Source organism: Bos mutus, chromosome 12 (genome assembly GCF_027580195.1).
Source record: "Bos mutus isolate GX-2022 chromosome 12, NWIPB_WYAK_1.1, whole genome shotgun sequence".
Taxonomy (NCBI): Eukaryota; Metazoa; Chordata; class Mammalia; order Artiodactyla; family Bovidae; genus Bos; species Bos mutus.
In genome coordinates this window covers 19,178,606-19,194,893 of record NC_091628.1, presented here as the reverse complement: position 1 = coordinate 19,194,893, position 16,288 = coordinate 19,178,606, and the positions used below count along the sequence as shown (strand labels likewise).

Sequence of the window (16,288 nt, the reverse complement as noted above, 5' to 3'; positions counted from 1 at the left end):
TCAGCACTGTGCTGTGCTTAGTCACTTCTGTCATGTCCAACTCTTTGCAACCCCATGGACTGTAGCCTGCCAGGCTGCTCTCTCCATTGGGATTCTTCAAGCGAGAACACTGGAATGGGTTGCCATGCCCTCCTCCAGGGAATCTTCCCAGCCCAGGTCTCCTGCATTGCAGTCAGATTCTTTACCATCTGAGCCACCAGGGAAGCCCAAGAATACTGGAGTGGGTAGGCTATCCCTTCTCCAGGGGATCTTCCCGACCCAGGAATCATTTGGGTCTCCTGCATTGCAGGCGAATTCTTTACCATCTGAGCCATCAGGGAAGCTTCCCTGGTAGCTCAGGTGGTAAAGAATCCCTCTGTTACTCCCCAGTAAACTCAATTTTGCTGGCTGATGGCATAACCTTTAACTCTGTGTTCATTAATGGGTTGACTCGGGATTTTTTTTCAAACTTTCTCAGCATCAGAGTCTTTTCCAATGAGTCAGCTCTTTGCATCAGGTGGCCAGAGTATTGGAGTTTCAGCTTCAGCATCTGTCCTTCCGATGAATATTCAGGATTGATTTCCTTTATTGACTGACTGGTTTGATCTCCTTGCAGTCCAAGGGACTCAAGAGCCTTCTCCAGCACCACAGTTCAAAAGCATCAATTCTTCGGTGCTCAGCCTCAGCCTTCTTTATGGTCTAACTCTCACATCCATACGTGACTACTAGAAAAACCATAGCTTTGACTATATGGACCTTTGTAGGCAAAGTAACATCTCTGCTTTTTAATACACTGCCTTTTTCTTCTAAGGAACAAGCATCTTTTAATTTCATGGCTTCAGTCACCGTCTGCAGTGATTTTGGAGCCTAGGAAAAAGTCTCACTGCTTCCACTTTTTCCCCATCTGTTTGCCATGAAGTGATAGGAATGGATGCCATGATCTTAGTTTTTTGAATGTTGAGTTTCAAGCCAGCTTTTTCACTGTCCTCTCTGACTCTTATCAAGGGGCTCTTTAGCTCCTCTTCGCTTTATGCCATAGAGTGGTATCATCTGCATATCTGAGGTTGTTGATACTTCTCCCAACAGTTGTGATTCCAGCTTGTGACTCATCCAGCCTGGCATCTCGTGTGATGCACTCTATTTACCCATGAGATCCCTCAGCTAACTTTAACGTATATCAGGGTTTCTCAGACCCTTCAGTATTGACATTTTAGGGAATTCCCTGGTGGTCCAGTGGTTAGGACTCTGCACTTCCACTGCCGAGGGACCAGGTGCGATCCCTGGTCAGGAAACTACGATCCTGCAGGCCTTGAGGTGTGGCCAAAAAAAAGAGAAAAATGGACATTATAGGCTGGGTAGTTTTTGATTGTGGGAGGCTGTCCTGTGTATTGTAGGGTGTTTAGTTGCATCGTTAGGCCCTGCCCACTAGACATTGTAGCACCTCTGCGCTTCCCATTCTGGACAGTGAAAAATGTCTCAAGACACAGCCACGTGTTTCCTGGGGGCCAAAACTGCTTGTTGTGTGAACGATTGGCCTAAATCAATTTAGCTAGGAAACTTCACTCAAATGAGAGCCTAAATCATGCCTTCTGTTCTATGAACAGTGCCAGGTCTTTCCCCCACCCCCCACCCCCAGAAACAGAAGATAAAAAGCGGAAACCTCCTCCCCACCCCCACCAAAAAAAAAAAAATGTGCCTTTTCTTCAATCTCAGTTTTAGGAGAAATCAGCACATTTCCCAGATCCCACATGAGAAGTCCTGGCAGTCCTGAGCCTATCTACTGCAAAGGGCTTAGGAGGATGGGAATGTGGAGTAGTTACTCTCTTGCATGCATCCTGTGGCTAAAAGAAGTTGTGAATGTGTGCGCACACCACTAGGGAAGCCCAGTTCGACCAGTTGCATCCAATTCTTTGCCATACTGTGGACTGCAGGCCACCAGGCTCCTTTGCCCATGGAATTTCCCAAGCAAGAATACTGGAGTGGGTTGCCATTTTCTCCTCCAGGGGATCTTCCCAAGCTAGGGATCGAAACAGCATGCCCTGTGTCTCCTGCATTGAAGGTGGATTCTTTACCACTGAGCTACAAGGGGAGCCCTAAAAGTTGTGTGAAACAGCCAAATGTGTGGATTGCCCTTTGTTTTTTCAACACTTGCCTGTAGCAATGTGTTTGAAACATTCTTAGTTGAAGAGCTTGAAGTTTTCTGGGAAAGCTGGGGTTGGAGCAGAGAAACCCCTAGCATAGTTTGTAAAACACCGCTTTGAAGCATTGTGAGAGATTGGCCTCATCAGGATACTTCACAGGTTTATTAAAAATGATTAAAAGCAGGGGATCTATGGCTGTTCTATAAAGTATGTGCTCCCTGCAGGGCCTTCTGCAACATCCGTTTTCCCAGCCCTGAAGAACTGCCTACCATCTGCCTTCTTGAGTAATTCTTCTTTAAAACTGTGGTTCCCGGAGATAAATGGGGCCTTGTGCCAAATGATGTGTGAAGCCTCAAGGGAAACCAGGCATCTTCACAGCGCAGTGGTTTTACTTGATGTAAGAAAGACAGTTTTATGGTACTACAAACCTAGGTGTTAGTAAAGGACACATTTTGCATAATGTTTTAAAGACAAAATCAGGTTTTGTTTTTGAGAAAGACCATTTTGTGGACACATTTCTGCAGGCTAGGAGTCAGAAGAGTTGGAGAAGCAAAGGCACTCCCAAGTAGATCTACTTACGGACTAGCTTTCATTGTGACTGTCTTAATATTGAATAGAAGTCCCCACTCTTAAAGAACCATCATTATAAATGAACTGTTCTTGATTTTGAGTATAGACTTTAATTATTCCTGTATAGCAGACGAGACAGATCTCTTTTTATTAACTTCCTTTCTCAACCTGAACACTCCATGCATTTCAGCCATCCTGCTTTAAAGTCCTTCCTGGACCTGGTTCCTCTTGGCTTCGTGCATACCAAGGACCCCGTGTATAAAGTGTGCTTTGGCTAGTTTCTGGGTACAATGGAATGGGAACATTCCATTATCTGGCCATTTAATTCTGTTAACATGGAGGAGACTGTTTCAGTTACTTTACCAGCTTCATCATCATTAGATTTGTGATCAGGTAACAGCCTCAGTTCCCTTTGTTTTCAGCTCTTTTTAATCCAGTAGTTTGGTGTTTACAGTTTTCAAACCTTAATAGAATTTATAAATTTCACTTTATTTGATTTCAGCTCAGTTTTCTTCATAATAAGAACAGATTCCATATCTGTATGCATCCTTTCCATGGCTTCAGTCATTTTTTTATAAATAAGAGTTTTGAAACTAAGCCTTTAAGAACATTCAAATACTTCTTGAGCATCCTATCCCCTGCCAGGTCCCGTGCTAGGGTGCAAGGTCCACACACACAAATAAAAGTAAAAGCTGGGACAAATGTTATACAATGATACGTAATAGAGGGAATTGGCCTGGTTAGGAAGGTGATAATCAGGCTGGCAGTGAGTTGTCAGTAAATGCCAGCCTCTGGCATGAATGCTTAAGAAGTACCAACTCGGCCCTCAACATGTCTGTGATGAAGATTCTTATTATCAGGCAGACAGAAGTTAAAGTCTCCAAAAATTACACAGCTGATAGTGGTGAAGGAAAAGCAGGAGTTAATTGGGCAGATTCACTGGAAAAGCTTTTGTGGCAGACGGAACAGTACAAAGTAGGAAGAAGCATGGGAGTCCAGGTAGCGAAAGGAAGTACAGCTGGAGCCAAAATGATAGTGAAGGGGAGGGCTGCCAGGGCCAGGGGAGGGCTGAAGAGATAGGCAGGTGCCAGACCCCCACCTGTAAGGCATATGAAGAAGTTTTGATATTCTACAAGCAACGGTAAATCATCTTCATTAAATAAGAGTGATGATAGAAGTATTGTGTTTAATAACAATCATTGGCTGGTAGGGCAAGCACAGGAAATGTACTTTGAGTTTAGTAATGTGTACAGGTTGAAATAGTGAGTGTGAAGCCCTGAAGCAAGAGGTGGTGAACAGGTTGGTCCATGAAGTGGTTGAAAGAAAGTGTCCAACTCTTAGTGACCCCATGGAGTGTAGCCAGGCTCCTCTGTCTGTGGGATTTCCCAGGCAAGAATACTGGAGTGGGTTGCTATGCCCTTCTGCAGGGGATCTTTCCAACCCAGGGATCGAACACGGGTCTCTGGCATTGTGGGCAGATTCTTTACCATCTGAGCCACCAGATGGAATCCAAAGATACTGGCAACTGAAACAGGAGCAAGCGAAGCTTAGATCAGGAACTGGAGGAGAGGAAGATATCAAGGATGATTTCTGTGTTTCTGGGTTGCTATAACTGATGAATATTAAGTGGCATAAAAGATAATAAGCAACACTGAGGGGGAGTTCCCTGATTCATTGGTTAGGACTTGGCGCTTTCACTGCTGTGGCTGAGGATCAATCTCTGGTCGAGGAACAAAGAACATGAAAGCCTCACAGTGCAGTCAGAAGAAAAAGGAAAAAGCAATAGGAGAGAGTCAGACGCATGCAGTAGAGGGTGATGAGTTCAGTTCGGGTTGAGTGGAGTGGAGACACGCAAATGATGGTCAACGCTGTAAATACTGGTCTGGGCTCAGAGGAGAGGGCCAGTGCTAGAGATCTGAATCCTTGTTTTGGGGATTATTAAAACAGGAAGTGCAGGTCATCCCTGGGTATCCATGGGGCAATGGTTCCAGAAGCCCCTGTGTGTACCAGAATCCATGGATATTCAAGTCCCATTAGTTTGCCCTTCCTATCTGGATTCAAGGGCTGACTGTTCAGTTCAGTTGCTCAGTTGTGTCCGACTCTTTTCGACCCCATGGACTGCAGCATGCCAGGCCTCTCTGTCCATCACCAACTTCCAGAGCCTACTCAAACTCATGTTCATCACGTCGGTGATGCCATCCAACCATCTCATCCTCTGTCGTCCACTTCTGCCTTCAATCTTTCCCAGCATCAGGGTCTTTTCCAATGAGTCAGTTCTTCGCATCAGGTGGCCAAAGTACTGGAGTTTCAGCTTCAGCATCAGTCCTTCTAATGTACATTCAGGAGTGATTTCCTTTAGGATTGATTGATTGGCTCTCCTTGCAGTCCAAGGGACTCTCAAGAGTCTTCTCCAACACCACAGTTCAAAAGCATCAATTCTTCAGCTCTCAGCTTTCTTCACAGTCCAACTCTCACATCCATACATGACTACTGGGAAAACCATAGCCTTGACTAGATGGACCTTTGTTGGCAAAGTAATGTCTCTGCTTTTTAATATGCTGTCTAGGTTGGTCATAGCCTTTCTTCCAAGGAGCAAGCATCTTCCAGTTTCATGGCTGCTGTCAGCGTCTGCAGTGACTTTGGAGCCCAGAAAGATAGTTTGTCACTGTTTCCATTGTTTCCCCATCTATTTGCCATGAAGTGATGGGACTGGATGCCATGATCTTAGTTTTCTGAATGTTGAGTTTTAAGCCAACTTTTTCACTCTCCTCTTTCACTTTCAAGAGGCTCTTTAGTTCTTCTTTGCTTTCTGCTATAAGGGTGGTGTCATTTGCATATCTGAGGTTATTGATATTTCTCCCAGCAATCCTGATTCCAGCTTGTGGCTTCATCCAACCTGGCTGACTGTAGTTGTCTGTTAAGCATCTACTCAAGGGTCAAAAAGCAAAGGCCTTGGGGACACTTCACTTGTGGGTTCTGGCCTCGGCCCAGTCACTGAGAGTCCTTAGACAAGTTACTTAAATCTTATTTGAGCCTGTTTCACATTTGTAAAATAGGAGGACACACACAGGGTCCAAGGGTTGTAAAGAAACATAAAATACCACATGAGCTGGCTCAGCTGTAAAGAATCTGCCTGCCAATGCAGGAGACAGGTTCCATCCCTGGGTCAGGAAGATTCCTCTGGAGAAAAAAGGCAACCCACTCCAGTAGAACAGAGAAGCTTGGTGGGCTACAGTCTCTGGAGTGGCAAAGACTCGGACACGACTGAGCAACTAAACAGCAACACAGTAAGTACAACATAAAACACCGCAGGTAAACTATCTGGTACCAAACTGCTGTGACCTACTGCTCCTCTCGCCCATACTTATGGTGATTTTGGATCTTTAAGGATAGTGTTAGAGTAAGCCATAATGTCTACTGATGGTTGCTTGCAAGGGCTTAATTAGAATATTTTGTCCCTAAAATTCTACCCCCCCCCCACCCTCTACTTCCTCCCTTCCCCCACTGCAGGCTATTGGCAAAATTTCCAACAGCTAGACTTCACTTCTTGGCTTAAGGCTTTGAACCCTGTTAACGATCACACTGCATCAAAAGGTGTGGCCCTATCGCCAGCCTTTTGGGCGTGGTCTGGGAATAGGTGGCTTACGTTTACTCCTTGGAAGGAAAGTTATGACCAACCTAGACAGCATATTAAAAAGCAGAGACATTACTTTGCCAACAAAGGTCGGTCTAGTCAAGGCTATGGTTTTTCCAGTGATCATGCGAGAGTTGGACTGTAAAGAAAGCTGAGCGCCGAAGAATTGATGCTTTTGAACTGTGGTGCTGGAGAAGACTCTTGAGAGTCCCTTGGACTGCAAGGAGATCCAACCAGTCCATCCTAAAGGAGATCAGTCCTGGGTGTTCATTGGAAGGACTGATGTTGAAGCTGAAACTCCAATACTTTGGCCACCTGATGCGAAGAGTTGACTCATTTGAAAAGACCCTGATGCTGGGAAAGATTGCAGGCTGAGAAGAAGGGGAGGACAGAGGATGAGATGCTGGATGGCATCACTGACTCGATGGACCTGAATCTGCGTAAGCTCTGGGAGTTGGTGATGGACAGGGAGGCCTGGCGTGCTGCAGTCCATGGGGTAACAAAGAGTCGGACACGAGTGAGTGAACAGAACTGGGGATAGGTCTGGTTTCGGCAGTTAAGAAAATTGGTGAGCATGTACCTGAGTTGAGAAAACGTCTGGCTCTGCTGTCTAGGTACTCCGCGGGGCAGCGGGGCGGGAGGCGGAAGCCTTCTTCCGCCCCACCCCCTCGCCGCGCAGCCCCGCCTCCTCGCCGCGCAGCCCCGTTTTCCCGCTCCCTGCTCGCGGGGCGATCCCAGTCCAGGTGCGGACAGTCTGCGCTGGGAGTAGGAAGCATGCACGCGGGCGGGGAGCTGGGCGCCGCGGCGGGCGGCTCGCTGCTGCTGTGCGCCTCGCTGCTGGCGGTGGGCTGCGCGCTGGGCCTGCGCCTGGGCCGGGGTCGGGGGGCGGCGGACCGCGGGCTGCTCGCCTGGCTCTGCTTCAACGCCCTGGTGCATTTCGCGCTGGTAAGTGAGTGTCCTCGCCTGGGCCCCGAAAACGCGGGTGGACGCCGCCTCTCTTGAGACCCTTCCCTCTAGTTTCCAGGAAAGAACGCGGACGCCAGGGACGCCTTGGCCGCCCCGGGCCCTATGGCGGGAGACCCGGGAATCACCTGGAGGCCGTGGTGCCCGTGGCCTTTGGCCAGATACTGCACCTCTCCGAGGTCCCAAGGCCGTAGCGCAGCTTCCTTGGTGGTGCCAGTTTCTCTACCAAATTAAAACTAAACCAGGAAAAGCCGAACATTGTTATCCCTCTATGGTGCTCTTAGTCGGATTGTAAGCTGTCGAAAGGCCTTGGCTTGCTTGACTTCGTAACCTGCACATAGATGTTTAAGATAATTGAGAGTTTTTGAATGACCCAGAGGCAGTAGGGAGGGGTGACGAGGTACGCTGGGGCCTGAACCAAAACCCCAAACCCGCTCCCAAATACTAATCACCATTTATTGGGTAACTACTGTATGCAGGCCCAGTACTGTGTTTAAAATTTCTGACCTGCGAAAACCCCATAAGTCACTTATTAATGTCCCCATTTTACAGAGAAACAAGCCCTGCAAAGTTAGATGACTTCACAGTGCCACACAGCTGGCGTGATTTTCGGAATAACTTTTATTAGTCTGACTCCAAAGCTTGCACTTTATTTCATGCCAGGCTTTAGGAAACTTGTCCTTAAAACTTCAACTCACTTTTTGTTTTTAAGGGAGTCTATTGAAAATGCCCCACTTCCCATGCACACACTCTTCTTAAAGCCTCTTGTTAAACTAGGCAAAATATCTTTTTCCTTTTTTTGCCAATTTGACCTTGGTTAAATCTAGGCAAACCCAAAGCTAATGTGAAGCCAGGGTCTCTACAATCGGTTCTCCTCCCTATCTGGTGGTTTCAATCAACGGAGGATAGAAAATACAAGAAAAAAAAAATTTCAGAAATTTCCAAGATGAAATTGCCCCCCTCTGCAACTCCCCCTCCTCACCCACAACTAGTTACATGGTATTTACCTTGTATTTACAGCTACTTATGTAGCATTTACATAGTGTTGGGTATTAAAGGTGAGCTAGAGATGATTTAAAGCCTAGGGGCTGCTGTCCGTTTATATGCAAATATTACACCATTTTTACAGAAGTGACTTGAGCATTTGTGGGTTTTGGCATGCGTGGGAAACAGTCCTTGTCTGAGGGAGGACTGGAATATAGAGAAAGAGCAGAGTTTTGGATAACCACCTAGGGCTGCAGATGTTTATCAGTTGGATATATGCACATATCAGATACTGCTGGAGGGAATGACGAAATTCCTTCTTTCCTAATAGTCAACTTGTGGAGGTTGTAGACAGTAAATAGTTCCCTCAACTCCTTTATTTATAGAATTGATTTTTTTTTTGCTGCGCGGGGTCTTAGTTGCAGCACATGGGATCTTCGGTCTTCGTTGCAGCATGCAGGATCTTTAGTTGCGGCATGCGGGATCTAGTTTCCCGAGCAGCAATCAAACCGTGGCCCCCTGCAATGGACCACCAGGGGAGTCTCTAAAGAATTTGTAAGCCGTTGCTGAACACAAGGTGTCCAAGGAACAGGGGCAATAAAACAGGTTACAAGGCCCACTTAAAGTGTATTATATTTTAGACACACAAAAAGGGTATTAAAACACTAAAACATACACCCACATGTTCACCACCTGGTTTAAAATTAAAGTCTGCTTTACAAGCACCGACTGCCAGGAAACACTGGATACATCTCCACTTGGCACCTTGAGGTGTAGCCCCATGTATGCCCCACTCTCCTCCTTTATTCTGAAGGAAATTCTTCCCCCCACCACCACCCATGGACCCATCTTGTGCTGTTTACCTGTCTCAGCTGCAAAACATCCCACTGTTTGAGTGTACCATACCATACATACCTTGAAGTGAAAGTGTTAGTCGCTCAGTTGTGTCTGACTCTTTGTGACCCCTTGGTCTATAGCCTGCCAAACTTCTCTGTTCTTATAATTCTCCAGACAAGAGTACTGAGGTGGGTTGCCCTTCCCTTCTCCAATGGATCTTGCCAACCCAGAGATCAAACCCTTGTCTCCTGCATCTCCTAATTGTAGGCAGATTCTTTGCCATCTGAGCCACTGGGGACCTGAATACATTCCTTGAATACATACAATAATCCCTTAATTCTAAAAGGCACTTTTTTTTTTTGATATGTTACAACAATCAGTGGCATAATTACTGTGGGTTATTTTATTGATGTATTAAAATATATATTTTAAATTTATATATATATATATTTAAGCTTCCTTATGGCTCAGTCAGTAAAGAATCTGCCTGGAATGCAGGAGACCCAGATTCGATCCCTAGGTCAAGAATATCCCCTGGAGAAGGAAATGGCAACCCACTCCAGTATTCTTGCCTGGGAAATCCCAAGGACAGAGGAACCTGGTGGGCTGCAGTCCATGGGGTTTCAAGAGTCCAACACGATTTAGCCACAAAACCACCACTAAAAAATATTTATTCATTTGTTTGAATGCACCAACTCTTAGTGGCAGCACCCGGAGTCTTTTACTTGTGGGATTTGAACTATTTGAGCAGCATGTGGGATCTAGTTCCCTGACCAGGGATCGAACCTGGGCCCCTTGCATGGAGAGTGCAGAATCACAGCCACTGGATCACCAGGGAAGTCCCTGATATTTTATGTCTCTGGAATTAGGTTGTATCTTTCAGTTGATAATGAAATATGATAAAAGCACACCCATTAATAATGTCTGGTTAAGTTGACTATTTACACACAATGCTTCAACCAGCGTCTTGGTACACATATCTTAGAGACTGTGAGAAGGGCTCTTAAGTGGTTGAGGCCTACCAGGCAAATGCATGTCCATATTATCTTTGAGATGATTGGGAGTTTGTTGTGAGAATACCCAGAAATGTGGGTGGAGCTAAGATTTGAATAGAAAGACTGAAGGAGGTCTGAAACCCCAGCTCACTGCTTCCCACTGGAACCTGAGCTGTCTCTCCTCACCCCTTTTGACTTGACTTCTCAAGTTGAGGCGCTGTCTGGGTCTGTTGGCCAGCATAAAATGCCGAGCTCCCCTGTTGCACAGAGATTCAACCAAGCATTGCCAGAGATGGTTCAGCTCCCTGATGTCCAATCAGACACTGGTTACCTGGGGCTGCAGCTCGGACCTTCAGTTCATCGGTTATGGCCGGGATGGAGGGCTGGTTGGTTTCCTGTCTGATGGGAGCCACGGTGACATCCATGAAGAAATCAGTGGTTTGGCTCACCATTGCTCAAAAGGTGCTATGGGTGTTTCTTGCCCTGGTGCTTCATGGGTTTTCCCTCATCTGTGATCTAAGTATAGCATTCTAGGCATGGCCAGGGGGCTTCCCAGGTGGCACTCATGGGAAAGAATCTGTCTGCCAATGCGGGAGACACAGATCCAGGTTCAGTCCCTGTGTCAGGAAGATCCCCTGGAATAGGAAATGGCAACCTGCTCCCATATTCTTTCCTGGAGAATCTCATGGACAGAGGAGCCTGGTGGGCTACAGTCTATGAGGTCGCAAAAAGCTGAAAACAACTGAGTGACTGAGCACAGGCGTGGCCAGAGCTGGAGGCAGGGTGTGTATGCCTGTTGGGGGAACATGTGGAAGTCCAGATTGATTAGAATGGAAGATTTACATAGGGTAAGACTCTAGCAACACGTGTCCAGCTGATATCTGCAGACCTAGCTGATTATCATCGGCTTTGATTTCTCTTTCTTTGTCATGACTATAGTCCTCTGTCAGTATTTATGGTGGATTGCTTCCATTACCCCCTGGGATACTCAGATCCACAAATTCTTAAGTCCCTTAGAAGGGGGACAAACTGGAAAGAGAACTTGAATTACAGATAAGGCTTAGAGTTTTATTCTGTGGAAGGAAGCCATGAAGTGTTTCAATCAAGGAAGTAAGGTGGCCAAAGCGGATCTTTCAAAACATAATTTGGTGGTGGTGTATCACGTCACAGGGTAAGGGGGCTGAGATTTTACCTTTTCGGGTGAAGTTAGCCTTGTTGATTGCCCAAGCTCCACAGGGCAAGGCAGTGAGGGTCAGATGGTACTTGCACAGGCTGGGGGCACATTACAGAGAGGAACACCCCCCAATTAGGTTCCCATCTTCTGTGGAGCTGCTGGTGACCTGCTCCTACTTCTCTCTAGAGAAAGACCTTATCTTTACTCAGGAATGTAAACAGATCCTCTCTGAGGAAGAGGAGGTGAGGGCTTTATCTTCACTACCCTGAAACATCTCAGGAAGGAGAGGTCTCTAAGCCCTACTACTCTGGAATGTCTCCTTACGTGCATATTCTTTTTTTTTTTTAATAGATTTTTTTTTTAATATGTTAGTTTTTCTTTTTAGAATAACTTTATTTATTTTTGGCTGTGCTGGGTCTTTGTTGCTTTGCAGGCTTTTTCTCTAGTTGCAGTGTTAGTTGCTCAGTCATGTCCAGCTCTCTGGACAGTCCGACCCCATGGACTGTAGCCTACCAGGCTCCTCTGTCCACGGGATTCTCCAGGCAAGTATACTGGAGTGGGTTGCCATTACGTTCTCCAGGGGATCTTCCTGACCCAAGGATCTTGGTTGTGGCGCGTGAACTCTAGTTGTGGCATGTGGGCGCCAGAGCCCGTGGGATTTAGTAGTAGTTTAGTGCTTAGGCTCAGAAGTTGTGGCACTGGGCTTAATTAATCCACACCATGTGGGTTCTTAGTTCCCTGACCAGGGATCAGACCCACATCCTCTGCACTGCAAGGCAGATTCTTAACCATGAGACCACCAGGAATATTCTTAAATTCGTGTGAATGCCTGTGCTTAGACACCCCAGCCAGACATTGCAAGAATAGGAGATCTTTATGGAAAATTGTCTCCTAACAGATGCAGAGTGGATTGGAAAGGATAGTTCAGGGCAAGAAGATCAGCTAAAACCGATTGCAGTATTTTAGGAATGAGAAGAAAGCTGAGCTTGGGTGGTGATGAAAGTTAAAATGAGGAGAAAAGCGAAATACAAGAGACTTTGCAGGGAAGAATTTTATGAGTCAGAGTAACCAGTTATATATACATCGGGAGTAGAGATGATCTTGGGGTTTAGAATTTGGCTGGCTTGGATAATGTTGATAATGTTAACAAGGACAAGAAAGTCTGATTTTAGAACTGTGAATCTGGGACTCCAGGGTGTAATTGAGGGGAAATGGTTGGAAGGCGCTGAAAATGTAAGACCCGTTGGAGAGGCAGAGTCAGGGTGGAACAGAGAGTTGGAAGTTCCTCACTGGACTGGAGGAGCGTAGGAAGCCCTGGGGAGAGTGACTTCCGAGTAAGAGAAAACAGAACGGTGAAAAGCCTGGGGATGACAGCAGAGTCTTTTGATATTGCTATTGAACAATCAGGAAGAGGAGGATCCAGGAAGAATCTTGGGGGCAAGGCCAAGAACAAGATATAGTGCTGGGTCCTGGGAGCTAAAGAAGGGAATTTCAGCATCACCGTGAAATGTGCAGCACTGTTACAAAAATAAAAAGTTCAAAAAAGGTGAAGGCTGAGCCTTCTGGAACCAGCCGTCAGGAAGTGGATGTAGATGGCATTGCTTGAATGGGGGCACCAGCAGCCAGGGGCAAGGGCTTAGCAGGTGGGGCAGAGGGGAAGTATATGCCAGACTTGCAGGAGATTTGGTGGTGGAAGGAAGGACAGTGCAGGAATGTGCCGACTTGAAGAAAAATGGACAGACTTAAGAGCTGTGAGTGTAAGTTGCTTTTTTAAAAAATTTGTTTTATATATAGAGGTATTTTTTTAGCTGCACTGGGTCTTTGTTGCTGCGTGGGCTTTCTCTAGTTGCAGAGAGCGGGGACACTCTCTAGCTGGCGTGCGTAGGCTTCTCTTACTGGGGAGCTCGGGCTCTAAGCTTGTGGGCTTAGTTGCCCCACAGCACACGGCGTCTTCCCCGACCAGGGATCGAACCCATGTCCCCCGCATTGACGGATGAATTCTTAACTGCGGGACCGCCAGGGAAGTCTGTGAGTCTAAGTTTTAATTCAGGGACCTTACTGAGGACTGTGAGTGGCCCAGGAGACAGTCTCTCAGGAGCTCAGAAGAAGCTGCCCCCAAAAGATAGGGGAAAAGAAAGAAGAAAGAAAGTTAGTCACTCAGTCGTGTCCGACTCTTTGTGACCCACCAGGCTCCTCTGTCCATGGAATTCTCCAGGCAGGAATACTGGAGTGGGTTGCCACGAAAGAGCTTATATATGGGTTTTGGCTAGGGAAGACATGCAGTCAAGCACACATCCTCGATAAAAAAAATCACTGCTGGTCACAAAAAACAAGATAGCTCAAGGTAACAGTATCAGTGCTTGTCCAACCATACATGTGAAGATGCTTGAATCTGGGTTCATGAGAATTCCTCCTGAGATGTGCATCCTACAATCTCTGGGGCCTGTTTTTCTGAAGCACAGTGTGTCTCATGCTGCATTTCACCCCGAGTTCTTCTCAGGGAGCGCGGTCCGTCAGCAACTGCAGCGGCTGTTGACTTCATCCTCACAGAGCTGGGTGCTGATCAACACCCTTTATTCTTCCTTGTTTACAAAGAAAAGTTCAAAAGATGCGGCAAGAGCCAGGGACTTGGGGTTTAAGGTGGGAAGGTCTGAGCACATGTGTGAGCAGGAGCCTGGTCCAAGGGAGGGTGGACGGCAGAGCTGTGTGCGGGCCCACGTGTTGTCTGGCGTTGCCCGGCCGCATGAACCGAGGGGAATCGGATGGGCCTAACTCTGCCACTGGTCCTCTGCTCAGACCCCTAGGCTAGCCATTCCCACCCTCTCATGACTGTGGAGCAGCACTTGGGCTTGTCCATCAGGATGCAGGACGGTTGTCACGGAACATCTGGGCTCTGTAGTCTCTCCATTCATTCTGCCTTAACGCCCAAGCGTCGTCTTTCTTCAAGAAATCCTGAGGCTGCTTACCTCCCTATTAATGGTGTATTTTGAACATTACCCTTTTCTGTTTCACGTTGCCATCTGTTCTTTGCCTTCATGGCAGTAACTTCAGCTTCTGATCTTGGGACTTTCTAAAATTGTCTTCCTCCCACTACTTTGTCATGAGGTCTGAAGTTGCCTTTTAATTGGCCGTCTGTTGCTGGCTCCTGTTTTCCTTTCCATTTTTGGCATCATTATCTTCATCAGTTTCGCTCTAAGATAGATATCCTCTCTGGTAAATGAATTCATAGTCCTGTGCGGTTTGGTAAGCCTGGTGAATCACAGTGGGTTTAGCTGTGTGTTAAGAGTAATGGTTCACTGGTTAATTTTGTGTGTCACCTTGACTGGGCCATGGGGTGCCCAGATATTTTGACAAACGTTATTCTGGGTGTCCTGTGAAGGTGTTTTGGTTGAAGTTAATATTTACATCGGTAAAGCAGAATGCCCTCCGTAACACGAGTGGGCCTCATCCGATCAACTGAAGGCCTGTCGTCCAGTTGCTCTGTCGTCCCGACTCTGCGACCCCATGGACTGCAGCATGCCAGGCTTCCCTGTCCTTCACCATCTCCTAGAGTTTGCTCAACTCATTCCACTGATTCAGTGATGCCATCCAGTGATGGCATCCAGTGATGGCATCCAGGATGCCATCTCATCCTCTGTCGTCCCCTTCTCCTTCTGCCCTCAATCTTTTCCAGTATCAGAGTCTTTTCCAATGAGTCAGCTCTTCATATCAGGTGGCCAAAGTATTGGAGCTTCAGCTTCAACATCAGTCCTTCCAATGAATATTCAGGATTGATTTCCTTTAGGATTGACTGGTTGGATCTCCTTGGTGTCCTGACTGGAACAAAAACCTGGTCTTCCCTCTAGTCAGAAAGAAAGCCTCCTACCTGGGAGACATTCACGCTGGGACATTGGCTTTTTACTGCCTTTTGACTCAAACTGAAACAAGGGCTTTTCCTGAATCCCAAGCCTGCTGGCCTTTGGACTAGATCTGTACCATTGGTTCCGCCTCTTCTCAGGCCTCTGCTTGGGTTAGAGCTCCATTGGCTTTCTTGGGTCTCCAGCTTGCTGACTCAACCTCAGGTCGTGGGACTTGTCAGCCTTCGACAATTGCTTAAGCCAGTTCCTTATGATAAATCTAGGTAGATATATAGACATACATACACATAACTTTAGGTACAGATATAATCTCCTGGTGGTTCTGTTTATGGTGTCAAAGCCTAAAGAATAGCGCCCAGAATGAGCCACTATCCATTATTTAGGGTGGTAGACAGTCCTCGAACTTCTACAGATCAGGATTCAGTCTGTTTTCTGACATGATGAAGAATGTTCCTTAGCAATTGGGATGGCTGTCCATGTAGCCACATCTCAGAATGACGTATTGTTCCTCCTTTCCACAAAATCTGAGTGCCTGCTGGGGAACCTGTGTCTAGATACAAACAAAATAGATGACCCTTGTCCTCTCAGAGTTTATGGATTAGCAGATTTTTTCTTATTATTTCATGTGGAAAATAATATTTGTTAATATAAATATTAATAATATTTATTAATGTCACTCGATATGAGAAATTTCTCATATGAGAAATTTCCTTTGCAGATAAGGGCTAGGAGAAGCTTAGTTTCTTTTTAAAAAATTGGTCTCTTTCTCTCTGATGGCAAGAACAAAATAAATGTTTCTCCTTTTCACTTTGGCTGCTTGGATGCTCAGAACCATATTTAAGCTCTATAATAACAAAAGATAGTCTACATATAGATGTTTTTATTGTCCCTGATCCAAATTCTTATGTATATTTTACCATTTAGTGGAATGTTTTTTGTTGTAATTAACCTAAAATCTTTTGTAAAAGGAGAAAGCCTGTAAATATTTCAAAAAGTTTTAATGCAACTAAACTTACTTCCTTTGAAATAAAAATATTCCAGGGAAATATCTTTTTTCTTTTATAACACTAAACACAATTTGTAACTGTTTTGACTTCTTCTATCTCGAGAACCTGGCCTGGTGCCTGGTTTGTAGGGGCTATTCTGGAATATTT

General features: G+C 46.1%; 1 protein-coding gene and 1 non-coding gene across 2 annotated transcripts in view; both read left to right on the top strand.

Annotated features, from left to right (window-relative positions):
• Positions 1-1,198: 1,198 nt before the first annotated feature.
• TRNAG-UCC (transfer RNA glycine (anticodon UCC)) lies at positions 1,199-1,271 on the top strand. The gene has a single exon. It is a non-coding gene; the product is annotated as a tRNA-Gly (tRNA).
• Positions 1,272-6,991: 5,720 nt separating this feature from the next.
• Positions 6,992-16,288, top strand: part of EBPL (EBP like) — a 31,999-nt gene continuing 22,702 nt past the window's right edge. The window contains exon 1 of the mRNA XM_070380342.1: positions 6,992-7,269. Coding sequence (XP_070236443.1) covers positions 7,099-7,269 — 171 coding nt within the window. The 5' untranslated portion in view covers positions 6,992-7,098. The remainder of the gene's footprint in view (positions 7,270-16,288) is intronic.